Source organism: Gossypium hirsutum, chromosome A02 (assembly GCF_007990345.1).
Source record: "Gossypium hirsutum isolate 1008001.06 chromosome A02, Gossypium_hirsutum_v2.1, whole genome shotgun sequence".
Taxonomy (NCBI): domain Eukaryota; kingdom Viridiplantae; phylum Streptophyta; class Magnoliopsida; order Malvales; family Malvaceae; genus Gossypium; species Gossypium hirsutum.
The window spans coordinates 5,068,610-5,090,625 of NC_053425.1; the positions used below are offsets into that span (position 1 = coordinate 5,068,610).

The window sequence follows — 22,016 nt, forward strand, 5'->3', positions numbered from 1 at the left end:
AGCTAGGATCCGCATGTTTTTGCTCTTAGGGGCTATTTGCGCAATCGGTCATTCTGCATTTTTAGTGTTTTAAATCAGGTTTATATTTATTTACAAATTGGCCCTGAAGTTTATTATGATTCTCAAATTGATCCTCCGTGATGCGGATCGTTTTAAAGGTTTTTGAAAATTACTCTTTTGGCCCCTCCAGGTTACGCACATGTTGTAATTTCGTCCTTTTCTTTTATTTTTATTTCAAATCAGCCCTAAAACTTTGGTTTTTATTCAATTTTAGTCCTTTTAGTTTATTTTCATTCCTTTATTATTAAATTAATTAATTTTGATAATTTTTTTATTATATTTACTATTATTTATTGTTATTGGTATTATTATTATTATATGTTTTATTATATACGTATGAATATACTTTTTTTTACCATTTTACATTATTATATTTATTATTTATTTCTAACATATTATTATTTTATTTTTATATCATCATTATATTTAATTTGTGCTTATATGTTATATTTTCTCTTTTTACTTTTATATTTACTATTTGCATTATATTTACTTATTATTATTATTAATTATGTATATATATTTTTAAATCCCATGTTATGTATAGACATTTCTAATATGTATTTCTTTAAATGATATTATTACATATATATTTTAGTACATATATATGTGTACTTGTGTGAATATTCTTTTAGCATGTGCTACATATATATATATTTTTATTCTAGTATGTATATTTCTAATATTATATTACGTTTTCATATATATATATTATGTATATACTTTGGTATCATAATTATATATTTTTATACGATCTTATGTACATATATTTACACGCATATATTTTCTTTTATATATTATGTATATGCATTTTTTATATATGTATATGTTTATACTATATTAGTTAGTTTTATACTATCTTATGTGTACATTTTGAATACTATGCTATGTATGTATTCTAAATACTACATTTTATATATATTATGCGTACTTCAATACTATTATTATGTAATATATATACATAAATACGCCTATGTAGATGTAGTCTTATTAGTATTTTTAATATTACATTTTCTGTCACCTTACATATTATTATATAACATATGTATATATATAATCCATTATTTTCTTTCGTGTTTAATGTTATTATTATCGTGCATAATATCAAATACATCGTGAATACTTTATAGTTATTTTTTTATCATCCGCTTCATGTATTCGTAAATCGCCTTTTATTACAATATTGTTATAAGTTTCTATTGTTTTTGATAAAAAAAATATTCTTATTCATGATTTAAATCAATTTCAATAAGCAAGGCAACGTACCGATTTAACATTAAGTCATCGATTTCATCGCTATGTTGGGTGAACATCAATCGACTCGTGTTAAAGACGGAACACTCTTCTAAAAAATCCGAAAAACTAAAAAATTCCCGTCTTTTCAATCAGATCACGATTAAATGTTACATTGAACTCGTATTTTTGAAAATCAAGACAACATGTGTTTAACAAGATACAAATTTTGGGCGTCGCGAGGGTGCTAACACCTTCCTCGCACGTAACTGACTCCCGAACCCTACTTTTTCTCTGGCTTTTAACGTAGACCTAAACTCTGCCTTCTTTTCATTTAAAAAAATGAATTTTCTCTCAAAAGAAGAATGATTTATTAGGTGTCCGATCACACCTAGAAAAAAGATCAGTGGCGACTCCCTCTTTATTTTAAAATCAAACTTCAGTTTTCAAGTTTTCACTAAATCACCACAATTAGCGACCAAGCTAAAATTTTTACGTCGCTACAAAATTAATAAAACATGTAAACATCAAAAACTAAAATTAATGTTATATTAATTAAAATTATGTGAGGATGGTGGTTTTTTTTAAAAAAAATTTAAAATTCAAAAATATGAATTTCATTTCCGCGTATGTATAGTTCCTACCTTACAAGTGGAATCACATGAATGAGTGCCCAACACCAAAAACAGCCATAAAATAAGAATAGCAACATATGGTCAAAGGTACCCCAACTTGTGAATAAGATAAAAATAAGTTGTTAAAAACCTTTAAATTTTTTATGCTTTCAATATCACCAAATTCATCTTTTCTCATTACTGCCATCATCAAATTATTATTATTATCATCATAATTTTTATTTAATTTAAACTTTGAAAAGTGATCATAATTGGTAGATTTCTATCGACCTAATTGTGTTTGTCGGTGTAAAAAATACATAATTTAAATCTCATATGTGTATTTGTATTTGTTTTTCTGTAAATGTTTTGTTGAGAAGTCACAATCGTAATTGATAGTTACATTTATATATTAGAAATTGGGATCTCAAAAGTCTCCTCTTTATTATTAAACTAAGCTCTCATTGGTACCACCAAAATTTCATTGGCATCCTATTATGATTAATATTTACTTGATTTCGAGTATAATTTTTTAGAAAACACAAATAGTAAATTAAAAATAATATAAACAATTATAAATATTATATTTCAACACCAATTTTTGATTTAATTGGTTTTTAACAATAATTAATTAATTAAAATTTTATAAAATTAATAAAAATATTAAAAATTAATAAATAGATTGAACCGTTGATTTTTTATTTACTAATTTAATCTTGATCTAATCAATCGGGACTAGTTTTAACCACATTCATAATACAATGGAATGCAGCTAGAAAACGTGACCTTAAAACAAGGATCATGAGCAGGTAAAATTTGCTTTAGAAATTGAAAATAGGAAGGGAACAAAACATCGTGGAGAGCAAGTCAAAGTGGAATGCTGGTTTCAAAGATTTGACATTTTTAGCTACATAACTCCTGCAGCTGACACCGACACCAAATCCTAGTTTAAACCTCTAATTATGTAATAAGCTGCAAAATTTCCGCTTCTCAAACAGATGGCGGGGTAGTGGGGACCTTGCATTGATAAGGTTAGGTAAACACATGATAGCAATCGAAAGTACCCGACGCAGTACTATATGAAATTAATTAAAATGTTACATAAAATATAATATCATGCAGAAAAAAGATATTAAAAGAATATGCTAAGATGTCAAATTTTATATAATAAATTAATATTTGCGACATTATGACATATATTCTAAAAATAATGCAATATTTATTTTTGAAAAAAATCATAATATTTTTTTATGTATTGCTTAACTTTGTCTTTACTTGTTTGGCAAAGCTAAAGGAGAATAAAATTAGTCAGATAACAATAAATTTGAAAAAGATTGAGAGTGATAAAATTGCATAGTTTTCTAGCCAATTTTCTTTAAGGTGATGCATTTTTTCCCTCCTTTTTAGTTCATCTGAATGACATTGTAATTAGCATTTTGGAGGGATATTGCATTTGGCATCATCTATGTTATTGAATTTGAATTTGTTAGTGTTTGATAGCAGTATGATTTAAATATTAATATGTTAAATTTTTTTTTTTAAAGTTGGAGCATTGTTGAAGGATCATATCTCATATCTATATCTAAAAATGCGTCACATAGAGTGTCAAACATGCATGAAACATGAAGGGTCAGAGTAACATACAGCATTGCCTTACATTTATTTGTGTTATGTTAGGCCAATATAATTGCCACCGTTTCTCCATGCATGTAGTGGAACTTAAGTAATGTTGTGTTGATTTGGACCTATTTTGGATGAACAAATGGCATGCACATGCGTGAGAATACAAGAATGTCTATGATAAGTAATCCTGCAGTTTGCATTTGGAATATATCTGTTGAAATCAGGATATTGCTCATTGAGAAACAAGAAGACATAAAAAAAGCATTCCAATGAGTACTGCCATTGGCATTCTCGCTGGTAAAAGAAAACATTACAAGATGACATACAAGAAAATGGAACATGAGTAGGAAGCAACTCTTATTGTATAGATACTAATTTTTCTATATAGCCATAGTAGCTCAGTTCTTGGGATGGCTAGCCGATGGGATCTCTCTATTGAGGCTTCCCCAATGGAGGGTGTCCTGGATAGTGACCGTATGGTGGTTTCTTGGGAGACTCATGTACCGGTGGTTTAGATTTTGGCTTCTCTTTCTTTGGTGGTGTGTAAACCGGTGGCTTTGGTGGTTTAGGCTCATAAACCGGTGGCTTCTTCGGAGGCTGATAAACTGGTGGTTTGGGTTCTGGTTTTTCTTTCTTTGGAGGTGCATAAACTGGTGGCTTTGGCTCGGGCTTTTCCTTCTTTGGCGGTTCATACACTGGTGGCTTAGGTTCAAGCTTCTCTTTCTTTGGTGGTGTATAAACTGGTGGCTTAGGCTCAGGCTTTTCCTTCTTTGGTGGTTCATACACTGGTGGCTTGGGTTCAGGCTTCTCTTTCTTTGGTGGTGTATAAACTGGTGGCTTAGGCTCAGGCTTTTCCTTCTTTGGTGGTTCATATACTGATGGTTTTGGTTCAGGCTTCTCTTTCTTTGGAGGTGTATAAACTGGTGGCTTTGGTTCGGACTTTTCCTTCTTTGGTGGTTCATACATCGGTGGCTTGGGTTCAGGTTTTTCTTTCTTTGGAGGTTCATAGACAGGTGGCTTATGTTCAGGTTTTTCTTTCTTTGGAGGTTCATAGACAGGTGGCTTATGTTCATAAGGTGGGGGTTTCACCTTAGGAGGCTTATAAACAGGAGTAGGGGGCTTCCCATAGTTGGGAGACTCATAGGTGCCAAAAGAGGGAGTGGCTAGAGCGGCCACTCCAAGTAGCAATATTAGCAAGTGTGTGGCAGACATCATTGAGCTGTTTGCTTTCCATGATGCTATGTGAAGAGCCCTTTTTATAATGGTAAAGGAGCCTTACTGACAGCCCAAGTGTTGAACAATTTTCTTGTTTTCATACCTTCGGAATAGCCAGCTAGATGTTAGTAAATCTTTTAAATAATTCATAAATGAAATAGGGTCCATTGAGGTTCCACTTAGTAGAAATTTTGGACTACGGATACACAAGGCTTAATCATGATTAAGGAAAAGTATAGAAATGTTGTTGTAGGCATCGTAGTGAAACAAAAAAAAGAAATAAAAAAAAATCAAATACATAAATAAATCTAGTTATGGTAAAATACTAAATTTTTGAAATATATTTAAGTATTTTTTTCACATACCTAAATTATCATTTTAATATCATTTTATCCTAAAATTATTCGATAAGAATATGCCATCTGTTACATTTTTATTGACAATTTTTAAATTTTTGATTAAATTAAGACAAAAATGATAATTTAAGTGACAAAAGTGAGATAAAAAATTAAATACCAAAAAACAAATATAATTCAAGGATTAAATGGTGAATTAAACTTTTACATTATGTATATTACTTCTATTTCAATGAGGTATTACTTTCTTTAAAAAGCTAAGAAGCTTGAGATATGAACAATAGATTAAATTGGTACATAAAACTAAAACATTGATAAATTTAGCATTGTAGTGTTTTATAGCGACGGTGTATTCACCGGGGAACCAAAGATTAGACTGTGATTAAAGGTGTTTCATGGAGGGCTTTATCCTCATTGCTTCACTACTCCTCGCCTATTGTGTTTGATTAGAATCACACGAAAGATGTAGAGTTTCGAATTTTCCCTTTGAAATCGGTATTTTTCGCTGAAAGGAAGATTCAAGGTTTTTCTCTTTGAAAAACTATGAATGGCGACAAGAATGAATGAAAGTGACTAAGAATTTTTTTTTTCAAATTAGCTTAGGGTAATTTTCCTGGTCCATTTTAGTCTCTCAACCTTGAATCACTAGATTTTTTTTTCTTTTCTTTCAATTTAATCTTCAGCTGAAACAAAAGAAAAAAAATATCAAAATTACTAAATTACCACCAACTTAAATAATTTAGAATTTGAATCTCCAATATAAATTTCGCATTAATAGAAGTTTTCTAGGTAGTTATAACACTATTAATTCTCAGTAAACATTACGATAATTTTATCAGAATTTCGTGAAATCGGACACTCAAAATTTCGAGACATTATAATTTTATAATTATTTATGTGTTGGGTCTTTTTAGGAGCATTCACATCCACTATATGTTAATTTTGATTATTTATTTTCTTTTACGAAAATTTTTATTTTTGGAACCAATTGATCCACTATGTTTCAGGCTTGCGTTTCTTTAATTTTTTTTAATAGATTGATCTACTGAGGCTTTGATTCAAATTAAAGCATTCCCAGCTGATTTGTGAGACTTGAGTCCTCTCATTAGATTAGTAAATACATTTGACAGTTGATTTGCAATAAAATAAAGATTGTTGAAGAAAGCCCTTTTGAATCTTATGAATCAAAGACTAAATATGATTCGAGCTTTGATGAAGATGCTCAGTTAAAGAAAGCTTTTTTCTGGTAAAGCTAGGATCAAGCGTCCCAATGTTCCACTCTCCACTTAGTAAAGAAATAAAAAGATGAAGCAAGCAGGTGTGCCCACAATGCTTGTTGAAGCTGCAAAAGAAGTAAGGAAGGAAGAAGTAGCTTTTGATTATTAATGCGAATTTTACACAAAACATTAATGGTTAATATGCTTAATTATGTTCTAAGTCGAGTAAGTTGCATTGAGGGAATTATGCTAAGGGGGAGTTGTTGTTGGTTTGGTTGATTAGTTTCATGTCCTGTTTGGTTTTATTCTAAAAATTTTAAAAGGGGAGATTGTTGAGGCAAGTATTTGAAGTGGCTATTATGTGTCAATGGATGTAACACCCCAAACCCGGCCTAGACGTTTTGACAAATTTGGTGATGTCACAAGGATTGAGTTTTGAAAAATGGTGTTGACCTGATAAACCATTCAAGTTAATACTACGAGTTCGTTCATGAATAAACTGATAACATTATTTAATTAATTATTTTTTTCAAAACACTTATTAAAGCAGAAGTTTAAATAAATGTGGCATATTTAGAAACCCGATTTGTTGTTTTTAGGAAAACCTCTTTTGGCGTAAAAACCGTCTACTTCATAAAACAATTTACCAAGCATGCAGAAAATCAGTCAAACCAGAATCAACAGTTCAAAACCCAAAACAAAAGTCCAGAGAATCCCAAAAATTACAAACTCTTAAAATGATTACCAAAAAACTTAAATAAACCACAAATTGCTAATTTTAAACCATTTACAGTCGAGTGGTCACCGTTGTGTCTCTACCGCACTGATCCGCCTAAGTCTGTGGATTACTTGTCAAACTGACAACAAATGTGAGTGTAATGGGCCATTTTTGCCCGGGCCCCATAAACCATAAACCAAAATAAAAATAATAAACAGTCCATTTTTACAATGGCCCAGCAAGCCAAAAAAAAACCTAACCCAATCAACCCAAGCAGCCTAAAATACCCTTGGCCCAAACGGCCCAATACTTAAACAAGCTTCAGCCAACTAGAAACCCTAGCTCTCTTTCGAGCTCCGCCCTCCATGTGCGCCCCCAGCATGCACTCCGCTCGAGGGTCGACTCCCCTGGCACGCTAGCACCAAAATGGCCACCTGCCTTCGTTGACCGAATGCCGAACCTGTAGAGGAAAACCAAAAATAGCAAAAAAAACAAAGCAGCAGAAACAAGGCAAATAACAATAGAAATATGTAGCAAACTTTTGGTATTCGGCTATAAAGCCACCGAAAATCGATTGTATAAGAGGGATCGTATTCTAAATTCCTTTCGAGTTTTCAAAATTCGATATTAAGACATTAATTAATCAACTAGATACCAATTTGGGCGTTATGAGGATGCTAATTCTTCCTTGTGCGTAATCGACTCCCGAACCCGTTTTTTCGAATTTCGTAGACCAAAATCGTTGTTTAAATAAATCAAACCATTTATTAAAAACAACCACTTTTACGAGGTGACCCGATCACACCTCATCAAAAAGGATTAGTGGCGACTCCCGTTTTCTCGTTTTCATTTCCAAAATCAAGTCGACCCTGTTTTTCAAAAAATGGTTTCGACAGCTTGGCGACTCCACTGGGGACTTTGAGAGTCGAGCCATAAATTGATTAATTTTTGTCCTTTTTCGAAAATTGAAAATTCGTTCTAAACTTACGATCCCTTCATTGCATTTCATCCATTTTTCTTACACTTTTCATCGTTTTATTTTTATTTTCTTTATTGCTTCAAGTTCTTATGCATATATCCTCGCACATTGTATTGCATGATCGTTGTGGTTACATCCATTAAGTGAGAGTGAGAAACTATTCCCTCGTGAGGTTTTCACCTTTGTGTAGAATAGTGGATCACTTTCAGGATACATTTGTACCTATGTCTTCGTGAGATTTTCATCTCCGTGCAGCCATAGGGAAATGTATTCCCCTAAACTAAACTCAGTCCATATGAGCCTATAATGGGCGAAGATCGATGAATCTTCCAGTTTAGGTACCTTTGCTTTAGAACTGAGCCGCATATAGCGAGCCTTAAGAGCTCACCCTAGGTAGAACCACGCCAAATCCTAGTAGTCACCCGGATAAGTGCTTTATTTTGTTTATTTATTCTGTGCTGATGCGTTTGATTTTGCTTCGATCACATTGCATTTTCATTGTAAGAGATCTTTTCGTTGCATTTTATTCGTCCTTGTTACGATCCTTATCATTGCAGTTTATAACTGTTGTGTTGGTTGAAGTTTAGGCATCCTTCTGCTTATTGCATTGCATGATTGGTCAATCTTACCCTTTTAAGTGGGAGTGAGAAACTATTCCTTCGTGAGATTTTCACCCCTGTGTAGGATAGTGGATCGCTTTTGGGATACATTCGTACCTATGTCTTCGTGAGATTTTCATCTCCGTGCAGCCATAGGGAAATGTATTCCCCTGAACTGAACTCAGTCCATATGAACCTATAATGGGTGAGGACCGAGGAATCTGCTAGTTCGAGTACCTCTTCTTTAGAACTGAACCACATATAGTGAGCCATAGGAACCCGCTTTAGGTAGAGCCACGCCAAACCCTAGTGGTCACCCAGATAGGTGTTCTATTTTATTGTTTATTTCTTCTGTGCTGACATATTTTGTTTTGTTTTGTCTATGACTGCATTGCATTACATCATCATAGAAAGAAGGTGTCATATTCGATTGCTAAATAGAATAGCTTGTCATGATAAAATGAATTTCTTGATAAAGTGAAATATAATACGACCATTTGAATATGGTCCGAGTAAACAACAAGAGAAGGCTGACAGTCCATATATGACTTTGCTTCATTGCCTGAGGATTCAAGCCAACAAAGATTATTCAAGAGCCGTCATGTCTTAAAGAAGCTAACGAGTATCGTGGGATAAGTGAGCAATGAGTCGCGGCCCGAATCAAACAAAAAGGAGATAGAGGAGGCACCCCCTTGAAGAGTTTGCGAGATTTGATCTTGACATCTGGATATGAAGGAAAAGATCGATGTCTTCACTCTGAGTGTTAGGATAAGGTCGAATATGTAAAGAAATTTATTTTCTAGAAAAGTTCTAATGGAATTGAATTCAGAATCAACGCCTCTCTTGTTGTTGTATGCATCTCATGCATTTGCATTGCATTTTATTATATGCATTAGATTTTCCCAAAAAGACCCTAATTAGGTAAAATTATTTCAGAATCGACAAAGGATATAGACCAAATATTGGAGAGAATAGAGCAAATGCAAATACAGATGCAAGAGCAATTGACTAAAATTCAACGAGAGATGCGGGAACAAATGCTAGAATTCCAAAGGAATATAATGGGCCAATTAACCTAGTTGCTAGCTGGAGAACTTGAAAAACGGAGTGGCCCAGTGATCAATAGTGGGGATGATAATGAAGACCTCATCTATTCCCCAGGTTTTACCCCAATAAGTGTCCTGACTCGACTAGACGCGTATCCAGAAGGGGTACCCATCATTATCAGGCCCCAATATCAGATTGGTACCTCGACGCTGTTGAACTTCCTAATGGGTTCAGGTTTTAATCCAAAGAATGATCGAGCCAAACCTGTTGTTCTGGCAGAAACAAAAGAAAGGGGAGAGTGGACTTTAAAGGCCCCGAAGAAGAAGGAAAAGGAAGTGAATAGTACGAGTAGGTATAACAAGGGCCATTCAGAGTCGGTTGCAGTAAGCCAGCCAAGGACGATAACTACCAGCCATCAGGTCTCCCCAAGGCAAGAACCCGATCCAAGACCGAACTCAGAAAAACCCAGTTCACGCCCATCCCAATTACGTATAGGGAGTTGTACCAAGTTTTGTTTGATGCACATGTTGTATGCCCTTTTTACATAGAGCCAATACAGCCTTCATACCCTAAATGGTATGATGCAAATGACCAATGTGAATACCATGCGGGAATCACAGGGCATTCCATCGAGAACTGTACTGCTTTTAAAAAGTTAATTGAAAGACTTGTCAAATTGGGTATCGTGAAATTCGATGATCCCTCTGGTGCAGAAAATCTGTTATCCAACCTTTTTGTTAAAGGGGTAAACATTTTGAGTTCCGTGATAGATGGAGGCATGAGATCCAAGAACGCATCGAGCTAAGGGCCTTAGTGTAAGGCCTGATGGTTAGTCAATTGAAGAAATTAAGACTCGTTGGGAATGTTGGAGAATCTAAACAATAACAACGTATTAGAAGAGGGAACCCGGGAATAGAATTTTTTGAGCATCTGCTATTGCATACTGGGGAGTGTTTTGAACCATGAGACTGTGGAAGAGATCCTTGTATTTTAGAGCTAATCTAAAGTAATATTCAAAACACACTTGTTGCTTTAAGCCTAGAAGCAATAAAAATCCTTTTGTGAAATAGGCTTGTGTCAAAAATCTTTATTTCAATGAAATGCATCTTTTTGATCAAATATTCTTTTATTCCATTTCATACTATACAAATAATTATTCTTAGATTATTTTGTCTTTTGGACTTTCTTTCAAATATTCCTTTATTTTTCATTCATTATCATACCTACAAATAATCATCCTTAGAATTATTTATTCTTTGGAATCTGCTTACAACAGGTCCCCAGATATCAACGACATAAGCGACGTTGCTACTGACCCAGAATTTCCTTTTGAGAGAGATATGTGTCTTGAGGGATCTCAAGACTTGAAAGATGACAGAGATTGTAGCATATCTCCTAATTCGTTAAGGAAGATAGAGTAAGATGAAAACAGATCCTACCTTACAAAAAGTCAGTGGACAGTAAGCTTAGAACAAGAGAAAAAGGCAAACATCGGAGTTTGCATCACCACAAAGACAAAGTGAGACGTCATTGAGTCGTTCCAAGAATTCAAAAATGTTTTCACATGATCGCGTCAAGATATGCTTGGGCTACTAATGCCTGTAGATGCTAGAAAGGGTCTATACGAGTGTCAGAAGGATACATGCTAATGGTTTTACGTTAGCCAAGCTAATCATGAGGTTCAGGTACTGCTGATCCACCATGGAAGGGGATTGTATCAGTCAAGCCGTGAATGCCAAATAGAGGAAGACAAGACTTTTATCCCTCCTCAATTTCTTCACAAATTTTCTATATGTGGGGCATGGATGTTATGGGGCTGATCTCGTCAAAAACTTCTGGCCAACACCGTTTCATCCTTGTGTCTATCGGTTACTTCACTAAAAGGGTAAAGGTAGCTTCATATGCCAATATTACAAGGTCGATAATTATCAAATTCAAGTCCAAAAAAGAGGGAAAAAGATCAAAGTGCTAGAGGTGTATGAAGATTCTGCGCTAGTGATTTATCAACTCAAGGGGGAATAGGAGACAAGAGATCCCAAGCTGATCGATTATCAAAAATTGGTCCCTAAATTGATTGAAGAGTTCGATGACATCACCTTCTGCTACCTTCCAAGGGACGAAAATCAAATGGCAGATGCTTTGGCTACCTTAGCTTCCATGATTAAGGTGAATAAACAAGAAGATGTAAAACCCGTCCAGATGAGCATTTATGAAACTCCGGCTTACTATTACAATATTGAAGAAGATGAAGAAAAAGATGATCACCCTTGGTATCACGATATATTGCGATATGTGAGGAATCGTGAGTACCCGGACCGTGCAACCGAGAATGATAAAAGGACGTTGAAAAGATTGGCCATTAACTATGTCTTGGACGGGGAGGTCCTATACAAAAGGAGAAAGGATCAAGTGCTATTGAGATGCGTGGACGCTGTAGAGGCTAAGAAAATCTTCCATGAGGGTGTCTGTGGGACACACGCTAATAGCTTTACAATGGCCAGGCAAATTATGAGATTTGGTTATTACTGGTCTACCATGGAAGGGGATTGTATTAACTACGCCAAGAGAAGTATTAAATGTCAAATTTATAGAGACAAAATTCATGTGCCTCCTTCTCCGTTGCATGTCATGACTTCTCCATTGCCTTTCTCTATGTGGGGCATGGATGTGATTAGGCTAATATCGCCAAAGGCTTCGAACGGACATCGATTCATTTTTGTGGTTATCGACTACTTCACTAAATGGGTAGAAGCTGCTTCATATGCCAATGTTACAAAATTGGCAGTGAGCAAATTCTTGAAAAAAAAAGATTATATGTCGGTATGGAATGCAGGAGAGGATCATATCTGACAAAGCATTAAACTTGAACAATAGTACGATAGCGGAGGACTGCAGTCAATTTAAGATCAGACACCACAATTCGTCACTATATCACTCGAAAATGAATGGGGCAGTGGAGGCAGCCAATAAAAATATTAAGAAAATTATGTGGAAGATGACTGAGACCTACAAAGATTGGCATGAGAAGTTACCATTTGCCCTCTTTGCTTATCGAACATCAGTCAGAACCTCTACCGGGGTAATGCCTTTCTCTTTGGTCTACGGAATAGAAGCAGTCTTGCCTATCGAAGTCGAGATTCCCTCTCTCTGAGTTTTGTCAGAGGTGAAGTTGGATGAAGCAGAATAGATCCAATCTCAATATGACCAGTTGAACTTGATTGAAGAAAAGAGGCTAAGAGCTATCCTTCATGGACAGATGTACCAAAAGCGGATGATGCGAGCCTATGATAAAAAGGTTCGCCCTAGAGAATTCCATGAGGGGGACCTGGTTTTGAAAAAGATCCTTCCCATACAAAAGGATTTTAGAGGGAAATGGATGTCAAACTGAGAAGAACCTTATGTGATGAAGAAAGCCTTTCGGGAGGAGCATTGATTCTAGCCGAGATGGATGGTAAAAATTTACCCAATCCTGTGAATTCGAATTTCATCAAGAAGTATTTCACCTAAAGAGGGAGGCCAAGGTAAAAACCCACAAAGGGCGCTTTGAAACTTCAAAAAAAAAGGGAGAGGCCAAGGTGAAAACCCGCAAAGGGCACTTTGAGACCAAAGGGGTTTTGAATTGAAAACCTGTAAAAGGCAATTCAAATAAAAGTGGGGTATACAGTAGTCTTACTATGCTCGAATTAACAATCAAGAAGTATGCTTCGTCTTGGGGCATCGACAAAGTACTCTGGATCCCCTAAACACAGATTGAGCTCAAAGTAGTCTTCAAGAAGTGGGTACAGAGAAGCTCAAGCTGCTATATCTGGGGCACCTAGCTTTCTATTTTACCCATTTTGAATTTGCTATCTTTGATTACCTTATTCTTTTCAAGATACGTCCCAATAAATTTCCCTTTTAATTGTATTTGCGATACTTGATTAATTTATTTGCTTCGAGCTATGCTCTTAATTAATTTCCTTTCGGTCCATTGTTATGATCTGTTTCAAGCATTTTGCATAGAAATAATGATTAGTGGACTAATAACACTTTTATAAAAGGAGTTTTTCATATTACTTTTGAAGCTTCTAAATAATACAAGAACTTAAAACAGGACTATTGTTTATAACTCACCAAGCCTAAGGGTCGAAAATATTTGAGAAAAAGGAGTTTAAAATTGTGCCTATCCCTCCAGGTTCTTTGCTAAAAATATCAGTTACATGAAAAAAAAAACAAGATATTATGTCGATAACGTAACCTCAATGAGTAGCAGACGATGTTAACCCAAGCGTTAAAAGGGGTTCATTCGCGAAAATTTGTCATTCTGTATATCCATCTGGTCATGTTACCCAGTGAGGGGTGTGACAGATTAATTGAAGAAGCTACAGGTTCTATACCATTGATTTGCAGTGGGATGGACTGAAGACGAAACAAATCCTATACCCTGAGTTGCAGTAAGTTGGATAAAAAAAAGAACTCCCTAAAATTACAGCGGGGCAAACTTACTGAGCAAAATGTGATTGTTTCTTTGACTTTTCTGTCAAGAATACCAGCCCAACAAGATGACAGCATAATACGTTAGCGATAATGTCCTGATGAATAACGAGCAATGATACCTTAAGCCTTTTAAAAAAGGATCATTTTCATTCCTGCATTCATATATCATTCATAACACATCTAGTTAGGAGCATTTGATTTATTTCGATCATAGCATCCTAATTATTTGACATAAGCATCACATATGGTTAGGAGAATTTGATTTATTTCGATCATAGCATCCTAATTATTTGGCATAAGCATAGATACATAAAACTGATTCTACAGATCATGTCCCTAGAGGATGGTGTAGCAACATCGGTGAATTTACAGATCTTGTCTCCCTGAAGTCAGTGGAACAGATCGAAAACGGTGAATCTTGTCTCTCTGAAGTTGCAGTGGAGTAGATTTAAGCCACCATCCTATCTCCCTAAGTAATAGTGGAGTAGGCTGAAGATTACAGATCTTTGTCTCCCTGAAGTTGCAGTGGAACAGATCGAAGACGGTGAATCTTATCTCTCTAAACAGTAGTGGAGTAGATTTAAGCCACCATCCTATCTCCCTAGGTAGTAGTAGAGTGGGCTGAAGATTAGAGATCTTATCTCCTCAAGCAATAGTGGAGTAGATCGAAGACGGCGAATCTTGTCTCCCTAAGCAGTAGTGAAGTAGATTTAAGCCACCATCCTATCTTCTTAAGCAGTAGTGGAGCAGGTTGAAATCAACAATTCGTATCTCTTTGAAGTTTCAGTAGAGTAGATTGAAGCTACAAATCTCTTCTCCTTGAAATGGCACTGGAGCGGCTCGAATCCACAATTCATATCTACTTGAAGTTTCAGCGGAGTAGATCGAAGCTACAAATCTCTTCTGCCTGAAATGGCACTAGAGCAGCTCGAAGCCACAGTTCGTATCTCCTTAAAGTTTCAGCAGAGTAAATCGAAGCTACAAATCTCTTCTCTTGAAATGTCACTGGAGCGGCTCGAAGCCACAATTCGTATCTCCTTGAAGTTCCAGCGGAGTAGATCGAAGCCACAAATCTCTTCTCCCTAAAATGGCACTGGAACGACTTGAAGCCACAATTCGTATCTCCTTGAAGTTCTAGCGAAGTAGATCGAAGCTACAAATCTCTTCTCCCTGAAATGGCACTAGAGTGGCTTGAAGCCACAATTCGTATCTCCTTGAAGTTCCAGCGGAGTAGATCGAAGTTACAAATCTCTTCTCCCTAAAATGATTGTAGAGCGATTGAAGCCACAAACCTTATCTCCCTGAAGTTGTAGTGGAGCAGGTTGAAGTTACAAGTCTTATCTCCCTGAAGTTGCAGTGGAGCAGATTGAAGATAGCAAATCTTATCTCTCTGAAATCACAATAGAGCAGAGTTAAAGCTATAAACCTTATCCCCCTGAAGTTGCAATGGGGCAAGTCAAAGTTACAAGTCTTATCTCCGTGAAGCCGTAGTGGAACAGACTGAAGATAGCAGGTCTTATCTCCTTGAAGTTGCAATATAGCAAGTCAAGCTACGATTGCAGAAGAATAGATTAAAGCCACAAATCTCATTTCCCTGACGTTGCAGTGGAACAAGTTAAAGCTACAAGTAGTTGTAATGGAGTGGATCAAGACAACAACTCCTATACCCCTGAAGATGCAGTGGATTGGAATGAAGCTACTTGAAGGAAAAAACATCAAAAGAAGTCGAGACTTAGCAGGTCCAGGAAAAATTGGCCCTTTTATAGTCTTTGCTTTAGTCCCGTTGCATGACAATGAGCAAAGAGGGGCAGCTGTAATGGGCATTTTTTGCCTGGGGCCCATAAACTATAAACCAAAATAAAAATAATAAACAGTCCATTTTTACAATGGCCTAGCAAGCCAAAAAAAAATGTAACCCAATCAACCCAAGCAGCCCAAAATACCCTTGGTCCAAACGGCCCAAAACTTAAACAAGCTTCAGCCAACTAGAAACCCTAGCTCTCTTTCGAGCATCGCTCTCCATGTACGCCCCCAGCGTGCACTCTGCTCGAGGGTCGACTCTCCTGGCACGCTAGCACCAAAATGGCCACTTGCTTTCGTTGACCGAATGCCGAACCTGCAGAGGAAAACAAAAAAATAGCAAAAAACAAAGCAGCAGAAACAAGGCAAATAATAGTAGAAATGTGTAGCAAGCTTTTAGTATTCGGCTATAAAGCCACCGAAAATCGATTGTATAAGAGGGATCGTATTCTAAATTCCTTTCGAGTTTTCAAAATTCGACATTAAGACATTAATTAATCAACTAAGTACCAATTTGGGCGTTACAAGGGTGCTAATCCTTCCTCGTGCGTAACCGACTCCCGAACCCTTTTTTTCGAATTTCGTGGACCAAAATCATTGTTTAAATAAATCAAACCATTTATTAAAAACAACCACTTTTACGAGGTGACCTGATCACACCTCATCAAAAAGGATTGGTGGCGACTCCCATGTTCTCGTTTTCATTTCCAAAATCAAGTCGACCCCATTTTTCAAAAAATGGTTTCGACAATGAGTTTATGTAAAGTTAGTGTGTAACCCAATAGAATTAAGCAAACAAACATGCAGATTTATATGCACAGTCAAACATAGATACAGATATTTAGATACAGATATAACAAACTAATCCTGTGACTCCTAAAGCCTAAGAACAACACCAAAAACCCAATCAATTCCAACTATCGAAGCCAAACCATCCATAAGCCCCCAAATGACAAACTCGAGAAACCACTTCGAACGAATGTTCGATTACTTACCAGAATGGATACGATAGCCTGAACATGCACTACACGCTGGAAGACACGTTTTGAACTCATTGAGCAACACCTAAACAAGAAAACAGTACATTACCAAACCCGATATCGATTCCCATAAATCTAAAACTTCAAGAGGACTTACCTTTAGTACCCAAACTCGATGATTCGCAAGACAGAATAGTCAATAGGAATAAAAAAAAAGGCGATCAGAAGTGGAAGTTTAAAATAAGAAAAATTTTAGAAAAGAACGTCAAAAGTACTCAGAAAATTTCGGCAAGAGAGGAAAACAAAATAGAAATTCAATTGGATTTTTCCCCAACTTCCCATTACTACAAAATCTCAACCACTTCAGCATTTAACTTAAATCGAAACTCTATCAGTCAACCGAGCCAAAAATAAATACCCTCACTCACACAAGGATTCGAACACAGGACCTCTAACACACTAACTCCCTTACCACTCAAATCAACAAACTTATTCTGATATGAATTCATAGACAATTAAATAAAAGCCCACTTAACAGGGATAAGGCTTGGATTTAAAACTAACTAAAATTTGCTAAAAGTAAGGCTTGATCTTAGGACCTCTCACATATACCTAAACCACTTAACCACGAAGCAGATACACATTTGTGTTAATATTATACAAAAACAAAAATAAGAAAACTAGAGCGTTATAATGGAAGTGCCCACTTCCAACATCACTGTGATAAAATCTTATTTGTCGTATTTGATGTTGGCAAATTATTGAAATAAAATCTTTGAACTATGTTGATATTGTGGAATTATTCAAGCTTATCCATGAAGATCAGTCTGTTTGGAGGAACATATATTAAGGATTGGATTGGATCAAATCAATCACACCAAATCCCTTAGATCAAGGATGTTGGATTGGGACAAAACTTGAAGGTTTATCTTCCAACAGTCCACCTTACTTTGGTTATTATTATATTGTATTCAGCTATATTAGTTGTTGTTTAGAAGGAATTGTAATTGATCCTTAATATATTAGCAAGTCTTGAAAACTTCTATATATTTGAGAAACTTGTATAAATTTATTTAATAAGTATTAAGAGTATGTATTAGTTCCAAGAGTAACGTTATTGTGAGAGTGCATTTGGGATAGTAAAACCTATTGTTGTTGGTTTTACAAATTAAATTCTCGAGGAAATTTAGTAGTGAGAGATTTAGTCTTTGAGTACAAAAGCAAAGATTCTATACCGGGAGAGATAGATCTAGGATCACTTGTTGTATTGAGTTCAAAGATAGTGAATTAATCTTATTGAACTAAGATTTGTAAAAATAGGAAAACTAATGCGTAAACAATTTCTTGTTCCCTATTTTTCTTTTTTTCTTTTTTTGTAATGTCATCAAACGTGCCCACTTCTGTTTGTACTTTGTTTCTTGGCATGATAACAATTGGTTCAAATCAACACTTTAAAATTTGTCTACCTAAACATAATATTAATAATATCTTGTGACTAAACATTAAAAAAATTTATGTTATTTATCTTAATTTTTTTAAAGTATACATAATATTACAATCGAAGTACAAATATAAATCCAGAATCGATAGAATTGAACTATTACAATATAGTTAGATACAAAGATGTTCGAACAACTAGAATCAAATTATTACACTATAAATGAACTAAGAATTAAAAAAAATCCAAACAAAAACTGATTGACTTGAACTAAAACCCACACATAATATCAACATATAATTAAACTTTAAAATTTACATACATGGTAATTTCCAACCTAAGTAATCAATTAAAAAAATTCATATTCAACAGTCAGAATTCGGTTAATATAATATATGGATAAAATGAACGTAACGTGGGTTTGGCCCTCAAGGATCAAAATGGTCAACATTCATGGTTGCTTGATTTCAAACACTTAGGTAATGGCTACTTCCACCAACAAAATCTCCATGTACGAAACGACAACAAGATCTCTTTCAACATGTCGGTTTTCTTTAAGTAAATAAAATAAATAAAAGAAAAAGTAATCGGTTATTTTCTTCTCGTGCTTTTTCTTATCATTTCGTATGGGTGAAATGAATTCACTCTACATATCAATTCTTTTTAATTCATACAAAAATTTTAAGAATATATATTATAATTTTAAAATTTTACTAATTAAATTTTAGCTTGATTATTATTGTAACTACTACAACAATAATAAATATATAAATTTAAACGGGTTTAAATATGCCTATTTAAAGGTTTAAAAGATTCAAATAGGTGTAAATATTTTATAATATTTTAAAAAATATCTTAGCCTACAAGTGGAATCATATGAATGAGTGCCCAATACTTCTTCAATCCAAAAGCAAGCATAAAAAAAAAGGGAGAAGAAAAAGGCTAGCAACATATGGTCAAAGCTTTTAATCTTTCTTTTCTAATTAAAGTTAAAACTTTGAAAAACGAAAAAAAAAAAGGTCCTTCATCACTTTTTAACTTATGAAAGCAAGAAATGGATGCCTAGGTGTGTCTGTCGGTGTCAATATATATAAAGTAATTTATGAATTTGAATCTCAATTTTAATAATTTGTGTATTTGTTTTTGCTTGGGTAAATAATACGTGGAGAAGTCACAACCATAATTCATAAGTACATGTATATATTTTGAATAATTAATTAAAATTTCAAAGTAATTAACAAACTAAAAGACATCCCAATATAAATACTAAATTTACTTATATAATTTTAAGTTTTTAAACTTAGTAATTAGGTACGTTTTAGTATTTTTAATTTTTTTCTAATTTATTTTGATATTTAAATTTAACAATTTGGTTCATTTTGATCCCTGAACAGAGTAAACGTAAATGTTTTGATGATGTGATATTCTCATATTACACTAAATTATTACTTGAAAATGAAAAAAAAAGTGATAATATGATACAATTTCACATCATGAAATATGGATTACTTAATTTGGGGGACTAAAAGTTATATTAACCCATGGAATACACTAGAAAACGTGAGCTAAAAACAAGGGTGTTGAGCAGGTAAAATTATCTTTAGGTATTGAAAAATAGGGAAGGGAACAAAACACAGTGCAGGGAAGTCAACTTTGAATGCTGGTTTCGAAGATTTGACATTTTAAGCTACATAACTCCTGCAGCTGACATCGACACCAATCATAATTTAAACCTCTAATTATGTAATAAGCTGCAAATTTTCCACTTCTCAAACAGATGGTGGGGGCAGTGGGGGCCTTGCATTGATAAGGTTACGTAACCACATAATAGCAATTGAAAGTTTACGACGTAGTACTATATAAAATTAATTAAAATGTTACATAAAGTATAATATCACGCATATAAAAGGTTTTAAAAAAAATATGTTAGGAGGTCAGATTTTATATAATAATAAATTCATATTTGAGACATTTTGTATTGCTTAACTTTGTCTTTACTTGTTTGGCAAAACTAAAGGAGAATAAAATTAGTCAGATAACAGTAAATTTGAAAAACATTCACAGAGATAAAATTGCATAGTTTTCTAGCAAATTTTCTTTTAAGGTGATACATTTTTTCCCTCCTTTCTTGTTCATATGAAGGACTTTGTAATTAGCATTTTTGGGGGCTATATTGAATTTTGCATCATCTATGTTATTCAGATTTAATTGTTATTGTTTAATAAGTGTATGCTTTAAATATAGGTATATTAATTTTTCTTTTTTTAAGTTTGAGATTCGTTGAAGCATCATTTTTTGTAACCATATCTAAATACATGTCACATGAAGTGTCCAACATGCATAAAACATGAAGGGTCGGAATAATATTCATCACGAACTTTGATTTATTTGTGTAATGTTAGGCCAACATAATTGCCTCCATTTCTCCATGCATGTAGTGGAACTTAAGTAATGTTGTGTTGATCTGGCCTATTTTGGATGAACAAAAGGCATGCACATGCATGAGAATACAAGAATGTCTATGATAAGTAATCCTGCAGTCGTCAGTTGGAATATTTGTATTGAAATCAGGATATTGCTCATTGAGAAATAAGAAGACATAGAATAGACATTCCAATGAGTACTGCCATAAGCATTCTCGCTAGTAAAAGAAAACATTCCTACATAACATACAAGAACATACAAGAACATAGAACATGAGTAGGAAGCAACTTTTATTGTATAGATACTAATTTATCCATATAGCCATAGTAGCTCAGTTCTTGGGATGGCTAGCCGATGGGATCTCTCTATTGAGGCTTCCCCAGTGGAGGGTGTCCTGGATAGTGACCATATGGTGGTTTCTTGGGAGACTCATGTACCGGTGGTTTAGGTTCTGGCTTCTCTTTCTTTGGTGGTGTGTAAACCGGTGGCTTTGGTGGCTTAGGCTCATACACTGGTGGCTTCTTTGGAGGCTTATAAACTGGTGGTTTGGGTTCTGGTTTTTCTTTCTTTGGAGGTGCATAAACTGGTGGCTTAGGTTCAGGTTTCTCCTTCTTTGGTGGTTCATACACTGGTGGTTTAGGCTTAGGCTTCTCTTTCTTTGGTGGCATATAAACTGGTGGCTTAGGCTCAGGCTTTTCTTTCTTTGGAGGTTCATATACTGGTGGTTTGGGCTCAGGCTTCTCTTTCTTTGGTGGCGTATAAACTGGTGGCTTAGGCTTAGGCTCAGGCTTTTCCTTCTTTGGAGGTTCATATACTGGTGGTTTGGGTTCAGGCTTCTCTTTCTTTGGAGGCGTATAAACTGGTGGCTTAGGCTCAGGCTTCTCCTTCTTTGGTGGTTCATAAACAGGGGGCTTATGTTCATAAGGTGGGGGCTTCACCTTAGGAGGTTTATAAACAGGAGTAGGGGGCTTCCCATAGTTGGGAGACTCATAGGTACCAAAAGAGGGAGTGGCGAGAGCCACCACTCCAAGTAGCAATATTAGCAAGTGTGTGGTAGACATTATTGAAGTGTTTGCTTTCCATGGTGCTATAAGAAGAACCCTTTTTATAGTGGCAAAGGAGCCTTACTGTTAGCCTAAGTGTCAAACAATTTTATTGTTTCATACCTTTGGAATAGTCATGGTAATTAATCTTTTAAATGGTTCATAAATGAAATAGGGTCCATTTAGGTCCCACT

General features: G+C 34.8%; 2 protein-coding genes across 2 annotated transcripts; both read right to left on the reverse strand.

Annotated features, from left to right (window-relative positions):
• Nucleotides 1–3,742: 3,742 nt before the first annotated feature.
• Nucleotides 3,743–4,761, reverse strand: LOC107940545 (repetitive proline-rich cell wall protein 1). Its single transcript, XM_016873989.2, has one exon. The coding sequence runs from the start codon at nt 4,743–4,745 to the stop codon at nt 3,963–3,965; it is 783 nt and encodes a 260-aa protein (XP_016729478.2). The 5' UTR covers nt 4,746–4,761; the 3' UTR covers nt 3,743–3,962.
• Nucleotides 4,762–20,960: 16,199 nt separating this feature from the next.
• Nucleotides 20,961–21,874, reverse strand: LOC107940546 (repetitive proline-rich cell wall protein 1). The gene has a single exon (XM_016873990.2). It carries the CDS (start codon nt 21,838–21,840, stop codon nt 21,145–21,147), a length of 696 nt encoding a protein of 231 aa, XP_016729479.1. The 5' UTR covers nt 21,841–21,874; the 3' UTR covers nt 20,961–21,144.
• Nucleotides 21,875–22,016: the final 142 nt, after the last annotated feature.

Bases quoted from the DNA above. Each gene is read 5' to 3' on its own strand.
- LOC107940545 (XM_016873989.2), bottom strand. From the start codon at position 4,745: ATGATGTCTGCCACACACTTGCTAATATTGCTACTTGGAGTGGCCGCT.
- LOC107940546 (XM_016873990.2), bottom strand. From the start codon at position 21,840: ATGTCTACCACACACTTGCTAATATTGCTACTTGGAGTGGTGGCTCTC.